This window comes from Alosa pseudoharengus, unplaced genomic scaffold (genome assembly GCF_046254945.1).
Source record: "Alosa pseudoharengus isolate Yale_2024_CS ecotype anadromous, Long Island Sound unplaced genomic scaffold, YU_APseudo_1.1 YU_APseudo_1.1_scf_20, whole genome shotgun sequence".
Classification (NCBI taxonomy): domain Eukaryota; kingdom Metazoa; phylum Chordata; class Actinopteri; order Clupeiformes; family Clupeidae; genus Alosa; species Alosa pseudoharengus.
This window is the reverse complement of record NW_027468664.1, coordinates 34,917,745-34,938,851: the sequence shown is the minus strand read 5'-3', so window position 1 is coordinate 34,938,851 and position 21,107 is coordinate 34,917,745. Positions and strand designations below refer to the sequence as shown.

The 21,107-nt window shown below is 41.0% G+C and overlaps 1 protein-coding gene across 6 annotated transcripts in view; it reads left to right on the top strand.

Annotated features, from left to right (window-relative positions):
- unc80 (unc-80 homolog (C. elegans)) overlaps positions 1–21,107 on the top strand; it is a 333,697-nt gene that overhangs the window by 209,160 nt on the left and 103,430 nt on the right. For all 6 annotated transcript variants that reach the window (XM_076297160.1, XM_076297158.1, XM_076297161.1 and 3 more), the window contains 4 exons: positions 1,986–2,072; positions 2,340–2,523; positions 2,680–2,774; positions 5,499–5,588. In XM_076297160.1, the coding sequence (XP_076153275.1) occupies positions 1,986–2,072; positions 2,340–2,523; positions 2,680–2,774; positions 5,499–5,588 (456 nt within the window). The remainder of the gene's footprint in view (positions 1–1,985; positions 2,073–2,339; positions 2,524–2,679; positions 2,775–5,498; positions 5,589–21,107) is intronic.

Below are 21,107 nucleotides of genomic sequence, written 5' to 3'. Positions count from 1 at the left end.
TGTATGGTTCAATGGCAAATGAACGTTTCGTTATAATACTAATAAGAAGAATACGTAGAATCACTATGGGTTGCCTCGCAGCTTCGCTGCTTGGCCCCCAATAATCCTTCCAAAAACAATAGTGGCTTGCGCCCTTCCGTGCTCGGGCCCTAATAATAATAATCCTTACAAAAACAATAGGGCTTCGCACAAACAATAAGGCTTCGCACCTCGGTGCTCGGGCCCTAATGACGCCGGGTGTAATAGGTCTATCCATTTGTCTCGTAAATCCCCCGCCCGAGTTGGAAAGTGTAAATTACCCAGCTTTCTTGTGGCATTTCACCGAGACACCCCCCCTTTTGGTCGGAATTCCGACTGTCCACCTGTGCACCGAGCTGAACGTACGAGTTGAAGGCAAAGATGGCTGCGCTCATAATTGCTGAAGTTGAGATGTATTTTCTTTGTATTTGTACTACGTTGGTACACACTTGATTACATTACTGCTTTAATCCGGTCACCAATTTATGCATTGCCCGGTCTTGCTGTGTGTGCAGTACAATGTAACGTTTTGTTTTCTAGCTGGTTTGCCAAAGAGGCTAATGTATCTAACAATAACAAGCCTGCTACTGCTAGTGTAAATCATCCCCTAGCTTGTTTTAGATGAGCCACAAGCTTGCTTTCGTTTTCTAGGCAAGCCCCTAGCACTACCAAGGCAGCTGCTGCCCTGGTGGCGTCCATGTTCTTTCCCACAAAGACAAACTGAAAGTGCTACAAGCCAGGCAATTATGTCACGTTTGCGCGTACAACTCAAGTAGTCCGAGCCAAATGGATAGCGGCATTAGTGTGCCAAATTTCACTTTTTTATGTCAAACGGTTCATGACATATTAACATGTGGCAGCTATAGCTATAGCATTCTGTCCATACCCACTATAGACAGAATGTCATGGAATTGAATGTGCCTCCAAGGAATGTCACATTGATTGTGTGCACCAAGTTTGGATAAGATTGGACCTTTACAAGAGAAGATATTGGCTATCTTGACAACTGATATTTGATTGACAGGGGTTAATTAGCAAACGTTTCGGCCTGATGGCCTTCGTCAGTGTGTCTCACAGTGTCTACACATGGTCCCCCTCAGGGTACACTTATTTAGGGATCCACATTACCCCTTCTCTGCTTGATCTGTATAAGGCCAATTTTGTTCCACTTCACCATATTAAACAAGACCTCAACCGTTGGTCCAGTCTCCCACTGTCATTTCTGGGCAGGGGACACTTGAACAGTTTACCATGTTTGCTTACCATGTTTCAGGGGCATTAGTACACTAGGAGAGACATGGTGGTATATGGACTGCTGTCAAGCTTTGATCAGTTAAAAAGTAGATATAAAATTCCAACCACCCAATTTTGTTGGTATTTTCAGTTATGCAGCATATTGCATCTACCCTCAAACAGTATGTATGGATACCCAACAACTCCTTCAGAAGACATATTCCTTGACAATACTGACCCCAATACTGATTCCATAGGGAGTGATACAGCTGTCACATGTCAATTTCTCATTTACTGTTTGTGAACGCATCTACACCTTGCGTCATGTCATCACGTCAGTATCTCATGACCCGATTAACATACACATATAGAAATCGGTGTGCTTCTATTTTGTCCCATTTCCTCTGTGACCTTCAACCTGCTCAAGGGCACCTCTTGCCACTTTTCTTGGACTCCGACAATCACCGGTTGTGTTTGTTATTATTATTATTAGTAGTAGTAGTTGTAGTTGTAGTAGTAGTAGTAGTAGTAGTAGTAGAAGTAATAGACTATTGGTATTCATTGAATTGGATGTTTTTACTGAAAAATGAATACCTTTTAGTCTTATATAATGTTTACTGTTGTTTCTCATTGTTATTCTAATGTTGTAAGTCACTTTGGATAAAACTGTCCTAAATACCATAACTATAACTATGATTAAACTGATAGTCTGTGTCCATGTGGTTGTGTGTCAGGATGAGCTGATATACATGCTGAGAAAGCTCCTGCTTAATATTGGAGATATGCCTGCCCAGACATCACACATTCTTTTCAACTACCTGGTGAGTCTTTCAGTGATTTTTGATGTTTCACTGGTTTTATTTGTATAACCCTTCAACTATTCAAGATGGTGCCCAAGGATTAGTGTGCACAAATCAAATACTATAGGTTTAAGCCCTGATCTTTGTGGAATTCCATGTTACTCAGCTAATCATTCAAAACATTCAAAAATACATAACTATAACCCTGTAACACCCATCAGACAACAAAAGACAACAAATACAAATAGACTGTCAAAATTTTATTATTTGTGGCTTTTCATTTTCCAGGTGGGCTTGATCATGTATTTTGTGCGCACACCATGTGAATGGGGTATGGATGCCATCTCAGCTACACTGACATTCCTGTGGGAGGTTGTAGGTTATGTGGAGGGACTGTTCTTTAAGGATCTCAAGCAGACCATGAAAAAAGAGCAGTGCGAGGTGAAGTTGCTGGTTACAGCCTCTATGCCAGGTAAACAAATTTGAGAGGATTTTATATTTTCAATTGTTATATGATATGGTTCTCACAGACATCATTACATTTGGTTTTATAGCCTGGACTTGCCATTAAAAGGTTCAATTGTAGATGTTTGTCTGATTGTGTCACTGTTGAAATCTGCCATTACAGGAACTAAGACTTTGGTGGTACATGGACAGAATGAGTGTGACATCCCCACACAATTGCCTGTGCACGAGGACACTCAGTTTGAAGCACTTCTTAAGGTTGGAGGCTAGACTAAGTGATGACGAAGTGATGCACAAAATGTAATATAATAAATAATATCAGGTGTTATTATGACCGGTGCTAGCCTAGCTAGCAAAGTGTTCATATACTGTGGGTCCCATTTAGAAGTGGCCACTTCATTTGCGCTTTCCGTGATTTACGCTGCGTGAAATGTTTTACAACTTTACTCCACAAGGTGGTTAAGTCCGCTGTAGCTTTGCCGGTAAACAGGGCAGTCATTCAGAGGCGTTGCAAGCGGCAGTGTGATTGATACTGTAACGGTGCTGATCCACTAGCACTTCACGATATTCTGTCGTGTCGCACTCCACTCTATTCCTATGGGTGACGTCAAGCGAATTTAATGCTCCCGCAAAGCATTCCGGGAAGACAGCGCTGCATTTGAAAAAATGTTGCGCGTCAAAAAGCTGGGCGATGCCCATCTTTATGCAAATGAATCCGTTGAACGCAACGCGACTATCCAATGAAAGCACGAGGTTGTAGGTCCTTTGCTGTACCACAACAGTGCCTGTGAAACTTTGGTTCCGCTTACAAGACAAATTAATGTTTTAACGATCTCATCCACGACCATCTAGTAGTCCATAAAACAAACAAAACTAGGATTTGGAGGAATATATTGACTGTTGGTGTTTCTCATGAGGATTTGAGATTGCATTGAGCAAACACACACATGCACACACTCATTTACATGCACAAAAGTTGCAAGAGTAGGGGATGGAGTAGGAGATGGAGACAAATTGACAATCGTGATTTATTTTTATGTTCAGGACTTGCCGACGGTCATATGTTTTTACCGCTCTGCGGTACATCTCATTTTAAACTGGATTGAATTGTTGTGTTTAATTGCACCATTCCTCCTCTGGTGGTAAGGATCTAAATCCAATTCTGCTATGTAATTATGGAGACTCCACAGGGACACTGGAAGTCAGAGTTTGGGTGCTGATAAAGATGTCATATTAAGCTTGATGGTCTTTTGGGCACCCACTGTCGACTTCAAGGCACCTAACCCTAACCCTAGTGTTTTCCTGACAGCGCTACCTTGAAGTCGACGGTGGGGGCCCAAAATACCATATGGTTATGGTTAAGGTTATGGGATTTGGCAGACACTTTTGTCCAAAGCGATATAACTCATTTCATAACCCCCACCCCACCCCAAAAAAAAAAAAAAAATTGTGTGTGTGGGTGATGAGATTTTCCAACATATGATCAGACAGAGCGATGAACAGTAGCTGACTATTCATTGCTACCACCTCTGAATTCCCACAACATCCAAAGCCAAACGCAGGTACTGTATAGCCACAGAACAATTAAATAGCCATCAAGAAAAGCATCAAGCAAAACAGCAAAAACATGGTGACGCCTACACGGTAGCCTATATATGACCACACAATTGCTTAATTTAGCCTATAACAGCGTGGCGCAGCGGTCAGATATTCCACAAACAGGTCACAACCCTACTCCATAACAAAAAGCAACATGTAGCTCACCCATTGCAAGTTCACTCTACAAACTCACTCTACGAACCTTCAGCAAAGTCATTGATGATATATCAATTAAATCCAACTGCTGTTCTCTATGCAGAATATGGCCAATCCACTCAATCGTTCTTGTCCCATGCTAGCCTACTCCTTAGGTAGGACTTAACGTCAGCATTGCTAGCATCAACGCCAGCAGTAACATTCAAGGTGTTTAAAAAGAACTATCCAATTTCATTAATTTGGATTTAGTATCCACTAGTTCTCGTCTTTCTTTTCTCTTTTGTGTGCCACTTTAATGCTTACTAATTGCTGATTGCATTGCTGATTACTATAACTACGCTACAACACATCCAGAAGTAGCTTCGCCATGTAACCTAACCACGAATGAAAGAAAGTAAGATCATTGGATAAAACACAATTCACATTCCCAGCAGGCCTTGTTCCTTTGAAAAAAATGACAATAAAAAAATAAATTGAATAAGTTGCAGGTATTTTTTTTACTTCTAAGTCACATTGTATGTTGTAACATAATCACAATACAAAAAAAAATACACATACAGTACAAATGGGTCACGATTATTAATAGTTATAGGGCAAGCGAGTGGTACAGCTGTCAATCCCACATAACAAAAATGTTGTGAGAAAAAAAAAAAGATATCCGAGAACTGTTGTCAAGATTTACTCTTTCTCACAATGTTGAATAATGGGGCCCATGATGGGAAGGGGCCCATTCTGGGGGCAGCCGTGGCCTACTGGTTAGCGCTTCGGACTTGGAACCGGAGGGTTGCCGGTTCGAACCCCGACCAGTAAGCACGGCTGAAGTGCCCTTGAGCAAGGCACCTAACCCCTCACTGCTCCCCGAGCGCCGCTGTTGTTGCAGGCAGCTCACTGCGCCGGGATTAGTGTGTGCTTCACCTCACTGTGTGTTCACTGTGTGCTGAGTGTGTTTCACTAATTCACGGATTGGGATAAATGCAGAGACCAAATTTCCCTCACGGGATCAAAAGAGTATATATACTTATACTATACTTATGTCGGGAGTGTAGTGGATGCTGGGCCCTTAGAAACGTCCTAACCCCCCCCACGGTGCCCCTATGTTAACCATACCATGATAACAAAAAGTTTGAGATATGTGACTTAATTTGTATGTAGTTTAGTTTGTTCAGTGTAGTTTCTTATTCATTTATGAAATTGTTAATTGTCATCTATGCTATTGTTTCTCCTCAGGAGTGTCTGGAGTTTTTTAATATCCCAGAGGCACGCTCTGCTCAATACTTCCTCATGGACAAGCGCTGGAACCTCATTCATTATGCAAAGGTCAGAGATGTTTAAGTCTTTAAACCTGTAAGGGGAATGTTTTTTAGATGTCCATTATACTGCCAACCTTTTACTACTACAGTGGGTCCCAGTTAAGTTTGGACGGGTTCCTTCATGAATCACGCACCCCATTTTCTCAGCAGAAATGGCACAAACTGCAGTTGACACAAACAACCACAAGGTGTCACTTGGGATTTCTGCCACTACTATTTTTGATGCGACTTGACTTGAACTGCTTCCATGACGCAGTGAGCTATTACCAAACATATATGATAATACAATAGCGTGAGTTTATATATCTTATACCCTATTTGTCACGGTTACTTATAGATGTGATAGTGTAACGATAAGCGCATGAGACTTTCAGCGGGGGCACGGGAACTTAAATTGATCACGGTAGTTTAAGCTTACACTTAAACAGACAAAACATTCTAATATGAAAATGTAGATGCAATTGTTGTAAAATGGTGCAGCTCCTTTAAGAAAGCCCCGTGCGCAGGGATGGAAAGAGAGAAAGCGAGAGGGGATGTGTGTTAGAACTTAGATGAATGTGGAAAAAGTAGACGTGCTGTTGAGACTGGAGAGAGTTATTTTCAAAATAATGCAAAAAATAAATCCGCAGATAAAACCAAGTATCCTCATTCATTGCAACCGCAGCATGCCTGCTTGCCGACGTTCAAACGAAAAAGATATCAAAGCACCTTTTGCGTTTGAATGTAGCACTATTTTTTAAAAACAGCTGGACAAATGATTTAGCTAATTGATTATAGCCTGCACACCAGCAATTGTTGAACATTTACCCGGTACAAGACAGTAGCTCAGCCTAACAAGCATGTTGCATGTTGTAGGCCTACTGTAGAAATTTCACTTAAATTGCAACCGCAACATGCCTGCTTGCCGACGTTCAAACGACAACGAAAAAGATATCAAAGCAACAAGAGGGTTGAGTCTGAATGACACGGAGTTCAGACTCATATTGCTCCTCATAACCATCTATAAAAAAAGTGTTTTTTCTTTTCTTTTTGAGCACGTCCGAATCCCAGGACATAACGCACTGGACCTTATAATAGGCTCGAGATATAATTCCAAAGGGGGCAGATAGGGGCCTACTGCTCTTAAAACTTAAAAAGATTGAACAAAGCTTCCCGAAATTTGAAATTGCGATCAGTGACTGGCATCGGGTGAAGCTTTTCGAAGTTGAACAGGCTATTAAAAACAATTTGCGCACCTCAATGTCACAGGAGAGACTGGGCTCTCCCTTCTATGAATTGAAAAAGACGTTATGATACCTGCAAACTGGCCTATGATTTCATTGCTGAGTTTGCGGCAAAGCAAGACAGTGTTTTTTTTTTAGTCAGAATATGGCGAGTCAGTGTCATTTATTTGTCCAATGTTAGCCTACAGACCAGTTTCCATAGTGCACATCTTATCAACAGTTTGAATGTCGTGTGTGTTTCTGCTCATTGACAAATACCGTTCAGCACAATGATTCATGCCCAATCAATTTCCCTGTTAAAGTGTTCGCCTTTGTTACACTATTTGGTTTCGTGATGTAGCTTATGATAAAGATAGCGAGGAAAAAGTTAAAATACGCGATAAACCCGGGAAAAGTTGACAGGTTTGTTTCGGTCCCGGTGATTATTTGTGAAATTGTGCAAACGACAGCCTTTTCAAGGCATTTCAAGGAAGGTGTTGTATGCAAGCTCCCAAATTGACCCAGTAGCCTACAGAAGGCATCAATAAATTGTTGGGGGAGGGTCATGCGTTTTTTCTCAATCACTTTGGAGGGTCATTTATCTGTACAGGACTTTGACAGTAGCCCAGCCTAACAAGCAGATGTTGCAAAAGACATCAAAAGACGCAATTAATCAGAAATAAATAATGTAATCTGCATCGCTTTATTTAACAAACTGCAAGCAACAAGAGGGTTCAGTTCGCTGTGAGGCCAAACCCAAGAGCAGAGCCTATCTGTTAAGGCACTCGATAGGCTATATGGTAACTAGCTGTGTGCGCCTGGAAAGACAATAGAAGATGCTTTTTGAATAGCACAGCGAAGACGGCTCTGGTCATCCCATACCCTCCCCCCACTTCCTGTAGCCTACCATTATGACTTGTTGCCGTTTTGGGACATTAAGCTTTTTCACGTTAAGCCCCCCTCCCCCACCCCCTTCTTTCACAAGCAGTGGGGGAGCGCGGGGCACAAAGTAGCCTGACACTTTTTGGTAGACAAAGGAGGGTTCTCCGCGCTTCTGTCGTTTGGCGACAATCCGGTGCAACCAGGCCAGATATCACTAAACTAACTAAACTAACACGCGCATATTTTTGTATTGCAATCATTGTAGCCTACAGTTGTAACAACGCGTAACAGTCGTTTTACTCCCCGTATGCGCTCATTATAACGTTTAACGTGTCCCAAAAACAGCTATCAACTAATCACCAAACGTCTTATAAAGAAGTATTGCCAGGAGCAACACCTTGCAAAAAATGATAACAATAGGCCTAGGCCTTTATATGGCTCTGCTCCTGCCTAGATTCGAACTCAGAACTGCCTGAAAGTTGCAGACCTGTTCTGGAAATAAGCGCATTAACCCACTCTACCGAACTCTATCTGTTTCGAGTAAGCCTATTGGATAGGACTGTAGCCTACACTGGTTGCTGTGGCACAGTCTTGAGTGACCGAATTCGTTTTCCTTTGTCATATGAATGCTGTCATTTTGTTAACATTACTGTTAAGGAGATGCTGTAGGCAAAGGCTATATTTAACATTGTTAGTGTAGTAAAACAAATCAGAACTATTCACAAGGTTTCTGGGCAGCATATTTATGTTCTGTTAGCAAGCGAACTTCTCATGACTGCCGACAAAGTAGCCTACTGCCAGCTGACGAAGCTCTCATTTTAAAACATTACTGAGAGACAGGCACTGTACAATCAAGACATCTTGCCACTGAATCCAAAACTATGTTTAACATTATGTACAAAGCTTATAGGCTACAGTAGCCCCTACAGTTTGCAGGGGCTGCTAAAAACACAGAGAAACAAACTGAAAACTCGGCCAATCACAGCCCTTACTCGGCCAATCACAGCCTCTTGCTGTCCAGTTCGACCGCAGAACGCCACAGCGGACTATGCTGCCCCCAAGCGGCTGCAGTTGTACTTACATTTCACCCAGCTGCGTGAATCACCTTGATCGTGAATGAAGTGTCAATTTTTAACTGGGACCCACTGTACTAATAATGACAATGGTCATAATAATAAAAATAATAATAATAATATGCCATGTGCTTTTGATTACAATTAGCCACCTTATATGGCACCTCAATTTAATTATTACCTCTAGGCTATTGATACCATTTGTAGCCAACATATTTTTCCTGCAAAGCTAAAATAAATATATTCCAGATGTTCCTATCCCATATAATTGTTTATTCTTAAAAAAATAAGGCCATAGATCGTCTGCTCCTCATCAGAAATCTCATCAGAGATTCTTGATGTCCCCACTTCACAGACTAACAGACATGTATTCCCGCTAACTCTGTGAGGGCTTAGGGCTGTCCCACTGCGAAATTCTGATGTGCATGTGGGCTCGTTCGCACCCTTTCTGTACTCTTTCCCTAGTCGGCATGTATGCAGACTTTACTTAGGGGAATTACCAACAATTCATAGCATGTGTCATGAAACAGGGTTACCCAAAGGCACTGCTGGGAAGGATACTTTCAAAACGTATTCCTTTACAGAATACAGAATACATGCCCAAAAATGTAATTTGTAACATATTCTGTTACATTACTCAATCTTGTTTTTGTTATACTTTATTGTTTAAATCAATAATTTATGGACTATAATCCACATGTAGTTTCCACGTTTACATTTTTCCACCCTGTGTATAAATAGTCAAGTAAATAAATATGTGCAATAATATTGAAAAACCTCCTCCTCCTTGTAAGTGTACAAGTGTGAACTAGAATTGCAGTTCCGAGGAACTGCAAGAGTGGGTTTGATCAGGGGCATGGAACTCGGCCTCATTCAAGGATTCCAACGGTACCTCATTTATGAAAATCGGGCACACGGATCAAAAGTTATCTGCATTAACGCAACATCCAATAAGCTAAAACGCATAAATAACGTGGTAAATAGCGGGTAAAGGCCAGCGCCTCCTGAGAGGCCTGAAGGGTCAGTTCTGAGGTTGTTGGCTGCTGGAACCGAAAAATGGACATTTTCTTAAAAGACAATGTGACTGAATGTGACTGAAGTGCAGGCAAAGTTTGCACAGAAAGGTACTATTTTTCCCACCCTCATCGACCTTGTCATAAAACTTGTTTAAGTGATCACACGGCGCCTCCTTGCTGCTTTGTCGTCTACATCAGCCTTTCTCAAACTTCTTTGACCTGAGGCCCAGTCAAGGCATACTTTCGGGTCATAGGGCCACCTGGTGATAGACCCACGAAAATGGCCTGGTTTTGACCTGACATGCATGCGTCACTGATTCGACCCAAAGCGGCAACCGAGTTATGATAAAATGTCTAGATAAAATGTCCAGATTGTGCGTTTTCATGAGTTTCACGATCGTCATATATTTCATTTCCATTCATCACAAAGTTCCCAAAATCACATATAAGGTGTGTTAGAGTGTCTAGTTTCGTAATAAAAAAAAAAAGCTAAAAACTTAATATTACGTTTTTGGCACTCAATGAGTTAATGCTTAGCATGTTAGCTAACATTAATAGGTTTGTATGTGCTAACACTTACTTGAATGTTCCCGCTGTGGCTTGTGGGGTAACGTTAGAATCTAACGTTTAACATTTCTGTTGTTTACTAGTTTATGTAAATCACATAACACATGAACTGTTTACATACTACTGATAGCCCATTACTGTACACAATAATACTGTGCCTATTCATTAACATACATTAAACATCAGGCGTCCTGTTTACACATTTAACATGTTTTTGTATAGGTTATTAAGCACTACTAAGCGAGACTATGTTGCGCATAAAGCATGAAGTGGGCTCATATTGACAGATATAAGCGAACGTCCCGGTGGACTTTTTTCTTCGAAGTTTTAGATCTGAATGGTGTTTGGATACTAAGTTGTTCGTTTTAAACTGAACTAAAAGTACAAAGCAAGGCGATTGCCACAAACTTCTACCTCTGCTTGCCTAATCTGAATTAACCTCAGCCCGGGCGGAAGATAGCTATGTTTAATTAAGTAGGCTATCACTTGTTTGATTCGCGAGGACAATTTGCAAGGTGTTGTTTGCTTGCTTTTTAATCGTGTAGACTGCAACTACCAAGTTGGCAAAAGATTCTTTGGACGCAGCTATTTATGGATTTCCGGCTCCCATTGACTTACATTGAACACATGTAAACAAAACGTCGATTATGTGCTCAAACTAACGCCGCTGACTTATGAAAACAACCATTTCACTTTGATACAAAACTACATAATTGTACAACATTTATACAACAAAAATCACAGAATTTGGATCAAGAAATGTGGAGAAATCTTATGCAAAGTGTCAACCCCTAACAATGTGCCCATTGCCCAAATTTATGGTCGACTAATGTCGAATGTCAGAGTAATGACATTGAAAAAGGTACCTTAATGATACACTTCAATTTATAAAGGTACGAAGTATAAAAAGAAAAACACAATTTATCAGATGGATTACCCAAATAACATTTATTCGAGGGCACATCTATTCCCAGAACTATAATGGGTGTTAAATATTCCACAACCACTAGATGGCAGCATGACACAGCACATAAAGTACACCTACGTGTCGCTGCGACCTGAAGGATGGCGTGGTTGAATATCCACTTCTCCTGCACTTTGGGTCTAATAGCGGGTGAATTGTATGACCACCAGATGACGCCATTTCACTGCACCTCGGGCCTAATAGCTGCTGTAACTTCGTTTAAGTAATAAGCCTCGAGGAGCCGACGGTTACACTTGTTTTAGGGGCGTTGTTAGCCACGCTGCGCAAGCCGGGTAGGCTACAGAAGAAGCCCATAGGCTACAGTCGTGTGTGTTTGTGGTGATTTATTCCATGTATTAACAAAATAATAATGTAACATTAAAGAAATAGCCTACATAGATTAAAAAAAAAACGAAATAATTACACCAAAAAAGTAAAGAAGCTTTATCATTGATATATAAGCTTACTGAAAATCAAATATAGGCCTAGCCTACAATTGTGTTCCACAGACAATATGTCCTACAGATAATAACAACAGTAAGAACATAGGCTAACCTAAGTCATGACAACACGGGGGCTTAAGTCTCATGTTGGCCTATGACTACGTAGCCTAGGCTACCAAGCACGTCTGGGTCTGCGACAGTGAAATAGCTCCAATATTAATTGTGTTGCAAATGAATATTATGCTAACATGAATCTCATCAGTCACCTATAGATAAGGGTTAGGCTATAACATATGTAGGCTAAAATGTAAAAAATAGGGTCATATCATATAATGTTAACTTATTAAGATGGGGGAGAGAGCTGAACATATTACACTGAATTAACTGTTCATTGTTGAAAATCAATCAAAAGTTTGTAGTTGATCCGGATGTCATTGGTCGCAAGGACTGTTAATGGGTGTATCCACAATTGGGACCTTGTTACAAGTTGGTCTTTCAGCTGCTAATGCAATCAGTGGCCGTCAGAAAACATGTTAGACAACTGAGGAATGAGATGCCACACATAAAATGTACAGTCAAACAGAACACACAAACATCAATGGGAATTCACCTAACACTGCAGGGAACCATGTTATTGTCAATCAGCACTCTGCCACGCTAAATCAGACCCTGCTTATGTTCGTGCAGAGCAGAACAGATATTTGTAGATATGATGCAGGACCTGTTAAGAGAGATTGGCAGCTCAGTCTCCCTCATACTAGTCCCTACGGTGAACGATGTAATAGCATAGTGCTGCTGCTTCTGATGTGCAAGACAAGACAGGGTATATATTCATAATGTGACAGGCAGCATGTATTTATCATTATGTTACAACCTCTGCACAACTACTATTGATGTTAGAAGAACAAAACAATACATCTTCAAATGTTCATTGTTATAAAAACAAAATCCTTGTCTGCTTTCTGTGTTTTTGCATGCACCTGTCAACAGGGGTGTAAATACATATTTGTTCACCATGCACTTAGGCTGTTCTGAGTCATTGTTTGTATGTTATAGTATTTGTTGATTTCCATTTATTGCCCATTGATATTGCATTCACATAATTGTTTATTATTGCTATTCTCCTTATTAATGTAGTGTCACCAACATTTAAAATAATATCAACTGACATTGTTATTCATAGCCATATTTATTCTGCTCTTATAATACAGTGCACATATTTATATTTCATTTATACTACTCTAAACCACCTTCTGAAAATCAACTGTATAGTACTGTTTCACTGCACCATATTTCTTGACCTGTCTCACCACCTTACTTACAACACTTTCAAGAGCCAAAAACAAAGCTCAGCACACCTGTTCTGTGCATCAGCAAAGTTGGAGGGTTAATTTATGAACCATCACTTCTACCTGAAACATCACTTCTAGTAGGCTACATGTGACGCGTAGGCTAGAAGAGAAGTCTTTATTGTCCACTACTGGGGAAATTCATCGGCAACACTTTATTTTAATGTGTCGCTGTTACAGTGTACCTACCTAATTAGGTACAGTGGTACAACCTGTGTAACAACATGTACTATCAGGTACTATCATTGTACTTGCATTATGTATTTGTGGGTACCTACATATAAGCTTAGTTGTTACATTGTAATACTGAGTGCTTTTACAAAACTTTGCCAATTTGCCTAAATTTTCATCAGAGGCAAAGAGCTGACCTGAGACCTGCTGGATGGGGTAAATCTGGTCATGATAGATTTGATATACAAATCATTCTTAGCTCCAGTCAAGGCCTCATTGTCTTCAGTGTGCATGTTTTTTGCTCTTGGGTGCTCCTTGTTGGTGCCCCCCCCCCCCAATCCCAATCCTCCCCCACCTTTTTTATGCAGCCCTTGTCACTTAATCTACTAAACCCCTCTTCTACTGCACTTTTTACCCCCCCCCCCCCCCCCCCATAAATGCACAAATAGGCTGACACCAGACATAATTTCACTGCATTTCCAGTAACTATATGCATGTGACAATAAACTTCCTTGTATCCTTGTAACAGCTGTGCTGCTACAACCTTGTTACTCTTTGATACAGTGGAAAAAAACCTATTAAGTGTACCAGTTAATTACTTACATGTACATATGACATGTATGTTGTGTCTTCGATGTCTTGGAACAGGTCTACTAATTCACTATCAACTGTGTTGGTACACACTTACTGTATTGCTACACTAGGTACACTGTAACAGCGACACATTAAAATAAAGTGTTACCTATATATATATAATAATAATAATAATATATAATATATATATAATAATAATAATATATATGCACACACACACACACACATTACATACATACAGTGGGCATCGCTTTCAAATGGCCACTTCAGTCGCGCATTACGAGGCGTGAAGCTGCGTGAAGCTTTAGTACCACTTTCAGCCACTGTGCGTCGCTCTGCCACTGTACATCGCTCTGTCAGTAGCCTGACTGCCGCCCCTTCTGAAAAAGCAGGAGGCTACCAAACATAATTGTTACCGAGAGGAATCCCAGCCTACGAATTCAATAACAAAATAAATCATGCATAATTAAACATTACCTCGATTAAGGCTACTTGGGTATGGCTTAAGGCTTGACTACACGGTGGTAGCGAAAATCGAAATCTGCTATGTTATTGTCAGTGTTGGGGGCAATGCAACTACGCAAATCAAAGCAGTGTCTTAATTTGCCCTACTTCTTGACTGCAATGTAGTCAATTGACTGCTTGACATGTCATTTTTATTTTTCTGTACAATAAACAAATACATTTGCTTTATGCCGCAGAATTACATTCATATTTGGCTGACTGCAGAAGCGCCACTTCCCTCCCCATACTCCAAGATTAAGATAGTATGCTTTTTGTATAGGCTACTATCATAAAAATTCGTTAAAACGAATAGCTATTTGCAATTTGACAAAACACTGGTCCTAATTTTGCGAATGCGAGGACGATATGAGTCTGTTGCATTTAGTTAGATGTCCGAGTCACGCATGTTTGAAAACCACTGGCTCGTAATCACAATAATTTAACACACGACAGTTGGATAGCCTACTTCATCATGTCCCCATGCCTACATTTTTGTGAGTAGCATAGAGATCGTTAAAAACAATAAAGTAGCCTATGTCTCTCCGTTTGGGACATCGAAAACTTATATTTTTAATAGGGTAGACTACCGTCGGAGATGCTGACTGGCAAAGGCCTCGGGATAACACGTTATCTCCACTATCATCAGTCATGCCCCTTGATCAAAGTGGGGAATTAAATAAAAGTTTGAGAACCACTGGCTTAACAAGTTACCTGCAGTCCAGAGCAATATTCTGATGATCGGCGATGATATCGGCAAATGTTTGTTTTCCAACGTAAGAATTTCACTTGACCATGCACCTTCGACAATGAATAGCTCATTACACTTGTTACTGTTAAACGTAGGCCTAACTGGTATCATTACAAACATTATTCTGTGTCCTAAAACTGGTATATTTTATGGCATTGTGTCATGTAAATTCGTTGCAAAATCTAGAGAAATATGTGAGGTGGTCAGCGGGGGACAATTGAGACACACATTGGATTGTGTTAATACTTGAACATTCCACACATACAGCTGTGGTAGGCCTATCAGGGGCAGGAGGATTACTGTTAGCGCAGGCTTTATATAAAATGTTTCAACAGAAGGCCTCGAATGCAGGCTTGCCCTGTGGTTTGCGCAGCCTACAGTAAATAACAGACCCGCCACAATGTGCGGTATGATGCTTTTTTACGAGCAAGATGTTTTTGGTGCCCTACGCACACTGCATGTTCTTAAATAACATCGGTAATATTCGACCATTAATTTGTGTAAATGGGCAAGCGTGACCACCTTGATTGGCTGATGATTGTAATGCGGGCATGATTCCAAACACCTCCCTTACGATAATGAGTGACAGGTGACAGGTCTCAGAATGCGTGCGCTACACAAGGACGGAAGATGATGAATAACTTGGGCCGTAGGCTATTCACAAAGGCTTTTATCTTACCACTAGGAGTAGGCTACTCCTAAATCGCACTAAAAGATTTTAGCTTGGAGTTTTCTCTTAAAAGTTATTCACAAAGCCTTTCAGACAACTCCTAAACTTAGCCTGGGTGTTCCCATGCTGCCTTGCGCGCGATTTGATTCACGCTGCTAAGGCAGCCTGGAGACCATGGAGCAAATTTTCGCCTGAGATAGGGAACCAATCACAGAACAGGGGGGAAAGCAAGACGATGATGAGCTATGCACAGACGCATTTGATAGACATCCGTGGCACCCAATAAACGGATCTGGGCATTTTTTTCAAATACGAGAAAATGAACGTTTGGTTCCCAGACCACGTCTCATTGAGAAGTGGTGGCGCTAGCCAGGCTATCCTAAACTAGGAGTGAGTCTTCGTTTCTATAGATGACGTCATTACTCATGCACGAGCTTGACTGAAGTGACCACCTTGATTGGCTGACGATTGTTAATTGATAAACGCGGGAATGATTCCAAACACCTCCCTTCCGATGATGAGTGACAGGTGACAGGTCAGAGAATGCGTGCGCTACACAAGTAGTGAGAAGGACGGAAGATGATTAATAACTGAATAAAAAGGCTTAGCCTAAATGAATAAAGAGTAAGGCAAAACAAATAGCCTAGTAGCCTAATGAAACATAGGCCTATGGATTGATGCAGTACCTTTGCAACATTATTAAATTAATCTGTCATCATATGCCTAGGCTATGTTTGCAAAGAGAACATTTTAATTTGATTCACAATGAAATGTTACATTTAATTTACATGTTAACAATGAGTAGTTTTGGTTGTTGTTGGTGGCATTATTGCATTCCTTTTATGAATGCAAAATTGTTCCCTCGCGATTGGAAGCTCCTGTTGCCGCATAGCGCATTAACATCGCAGCGTAAAATGCCACAAAAAGCTGTTTATGAATAGGTCTTAGTGAGTTAGGAGTCCTCTCGACTTCTTTTAAGCTCCCCCAGACTTTTAGGTGCTACTTTTAGGTCTAAAATGCTTCGTGAATTACTTTTTGTGAAAAAAATTAGGAGTCCTAAAGTTAGGAGTGACACGCCCATTATTTTTAGGAGTTGCTCCTAAATTCGCCAGTTAGGAGCTACTTTTAGCCTTAAAATTCTTTGTGAATATGGCCCCTGAATAAAAAGGCCTAGCCTAAATGAATCAAGAATAAGGCAAAACTAATAGCCTAGTAGCCTAATGAAACATACGGATTGATGTAGTATCTTTGTAACATTATTAAATGATTCTGTTACTATGCCTACGTTTGCAAAAGAAAACATTTTAATTTGCACAATAATGTTACATTTAATTTACATTCTGCCATCTAAGGCAGCGGTCCCCAACCACCGGGCCGCGGCCCGTACATTCCTAACCGGGCCGTAGCCTACGACATGAGTTTTAAAAAAATGCATGCAAACTAAACTCAATTTAATTCGCAATAATGTCACGTTTTTACATGGCATAGGCCTATATGCAGTTGTTTGATTGCACGCATGTTTGCATTTTGCAAGGTCTATTTTCTTACGTCTGTCCCGCCTTCAACACTTTACATATTGCCTTCAGCGCTGCGCAGCCTCAGGTCAGCTCACTTCACTTGATCAGTTCTTGGCGAACGGTAGTGTCACATGAAGTTAGCTAAACTGCTAGAATGAGCAACAAAAAACAAGCATCTTTAGCAGACACTGGCCAGGGTGTTTAAGTTGCAAGAGCCGCTGCAGAGATTTCTTACAGAAAAAAAGTCACCGTTAGCTGCACATTTTAGTGATGAGGACTGGGTGTCAAAGATTGCTTACCTATGTGGCATATTCGGGTTGCTTAATGACCTCAACCTGTCACTCCAGGGGAGAATGACGACTGTCTTTAAACAGATAAAGTCGCTGCATTTAAAGCCAAGCTTGATTTGTGGGGACGGGGTGTATTTGCTGGTGCGCGATCACTTTGTTGCGCTTTCAAATGAGTTTGAGCGTTAGGCTACTTCCCATCCTCCAAAGATCCACGGCAAATCAATGAGTGGGTCCGCAACCCATTTGTCAATATCCCGAATAGTCCCAACATGTCAGCGCAGAAGGAAGAGCAGTTGATCGAAATTGCAAATGACGGTGGTCTTAAGAGTGTGTATGAGGAAACCTCTCTGGCGGGTTTTTTTGGATCAAAACCAAAGCAGAATATCCCGAGATAGCCGTAAAAGCGCTGAAAACGTTGTTACCATTTCCCACCACGTATCTATGCGAGGCCGGGTTTTCTGCAATGACTGCAACTAAAACCAAATTGCGCAATCGACTGGACATTTCAAACACACTGAGGGTGTCACTGTCTTGTTGCAGGGAAACAAGCACAGGGCTCCCACTGATTATATTCGTAATGCACGTTTAGTTCCCATGTTTTGTTCCCATATTTTGTTAAGCATGTTCACACTTGATAGATGTAGCTTCAAGTTGTTCAATTTTTATAGTTCATATTGTTAAATTTTCACTTCTTCAAGTTCACGTTTTTCACGTTTTTAAGAGTTCGTTACCTTCACTGTTCATACATAACTGGAGCTAGTTCTTTTCAAGTAATGCATGCACAACACATATGGAACATGGAACCCCCGAACCCCCAATCCCCCCCCCCCCCCCCCCCACGGTCCGTGAAAAAAAAATGGGAATCAAACCGGTCCATGGTACGTAAAAGGTTGGGGACCCCTGATCTAAGGCACGAGCGCATCTGTGAGGCCAAGCCTCACCAAGTAGCTCGTTTGTTTACAACTAACATTCCATTTAATTAAACTGCTTTATAGGCTATGCCGAAATAGTTTTCAACATTTTGAATATTGTGTCGGGTGAATTGAAATGTTCTCAAAGTAGCCTTATGGCTGAAAGCTGCTTGGGATCCCCCCCGTCAAGCAATATAACCATACAAACGCGCTTCCTGCTCTCATTGTTTCAAAAGCAGTAATTTTGGCTTTGTCAGAACTGAAGAGCTGTGGACGGCACGGCACGGTATGCCCAATGAAAATAAATTAACGCAATGCAATGCAACACAACACAGAGACCGCTTCTCTCGCGTCAGTCACTGACATGAACGAAACACAGAACCCGCTTCTCTCACGGCAGTCACTGACAGTAGCCTAGAATAAATGCATGGGGAAAAACCCTTTCCCATGACAAAGACATCGTAAAACACTGAAAGTTAATATTTTGTCACTAGCAACATATCGGAACTCCCCCTATTACCGTCGGTCCCGTATTTCCACCGTCTTGCGTGTACGTGTCACTTATATCCATTTCTATACAAACCAAGACAGCGGACTCCTAAAGAGACGCAACCACCCACACCATAGGTGTATCTAAATTAGCTATGTACCAAAGATGACATTTTACCGTGACTCAAAGAGCTGTAAACAGTGTTGTAAGGCTGCATGTACACAACCGCTTGGAGCTCCAGTGGAATTTTAATTTCACGACAAGAATTCTCGGTCTAACCGTCCATGTGCCGTTAAGAACCAAACCAGATTTTGTTCAAATCTACACACCTATGGCTACTGAAAAATGTAAGGTTAATTTAGCAAATGTTATTTTGAAGTGTTAAAAAACATTGTTGTTTTAGAATTTCTGAACAAAAGTGGTGATAATTGGGGGTGTTACGATACATCTGTCCTTTGTCAAATGTGATATGTTCCAAGTAGCCTATGCGTAATTCTGCTGCATAAAGTTGTATGTTTATGACATTCAAGCAAGGAAAACGATGATTTGAAGACATCTGTTTCGTTGGAAGGGCAAGGGGTAGCAACAGGGCAACACAGAGACAGGCCCGATGGCAGGGTTGTTATGAGAGTATTAAAATCTGGGATAGCCTATTCTACGGCAAGACAACGGGGGAAAGTTAAAATACGTGATAAGCACGGAAAAAGTTGGCATGCATTGTTTCGGTCCCCATGCACAGGGATTATTTGTCATATTATTAATCACATATGATTATTTGTGAAATTGTGCAAACAGGCGCAACACATTTGAAAAGGAAGGACTGGTAGCATGCAAGCTCACGAAAGATTGATTTAAGAACGTTATCACAGTGTGTGGCTGTGGCGCAAAGCAGCGCGGGCGGAAGACATGCGACAATTGGCAAGGGGAGGGTCATGTCTTTTTTAACAATTCTGTCGGAGGGTCATTGAACAATTTCTAGCAGGCAAGGTAGCCACAAATGTGATATATATATACACACACATACAGTATATCCATGCATATATACATATGTATTGTATGTAGTATTGCATTACTAGCCTATTCTAATTTGGTTTGTTCTATTGACATGGAATGAATGAACAGGCACACGTGACTATGGAGTAGGTCTACTTCACAATTCAGATTTTCAGATGGTGCGTTGTGGCTGACAACGGCCCTAAAATCTCGAGTGTCTAGGTTTATTGCTGGTTCCTGGTTGCTGTAGTGCAATGATGTCATCTGCTGGCCGTGCCGCGCAATAGCGCCACAACATATGTAATTTCACTGGACATTACGGTAAAAATCTTGTTTTTCCTTACTAATATTCGTGTCATCCAGCAAACAAATTGCTTAATTCTTTTGACATTTGGTTCCTAAAAAATTGTAATATAAAGGTACGTTTTTTAATGTCATTACTCTGACATGTGAGGGATAACGGCCACCGACGTGACCTGTTATACGTGACTCATGGACAAGGGGAAATGCCATTAACTCGGCGTCACGCAGCGGCAATTTTCTTAATATCGATATTTCTCCACATTACTTGATCCAAATTCTGTAATTTTTGCTGGATAAATGTTGTACAAAAATGTAGTTTCGTATCAAAGTGGAATGGTTGTTGTCATAAGTCAGCGGCGTTAGTTTGAGCACATAATTGACGTTTTGTTTACATGTGTTCAATGTAAGTCAATGGGCGCCGGTATTCGGCCAATGGCGGCGTCCAAAGAATCTTTTGCCGGATAGCGAGACAGCGGTGCCTACACCGGGCGCGTAGCCTAACTGAAGCGCTCCGTTTGCAACGTGCAAAAACAGAAGACGGGTCTATTTTTTTTAACGTAGCCTATGCACCGCTATCACATCTGGTGTAGCCAGTTGCACTGATCACAGTAGAAGGTAATTGCTGTAACCTCCCTGTCAGTCTCACACGCATGCATTATTGCCATAAGCAAAACTGTACCAGTGCTACGTTGGTAAATCATCCATCGCACAAACTATTTTTTTGTAGCACGTTTAACATTACTGTTGTTTACTACTTTATGTAAATTACATGACTTAAACAATAAACTGTAACTTACTGAGAGCTAAGGTAATTCTGATTCAGACTGCCGAGTAACATC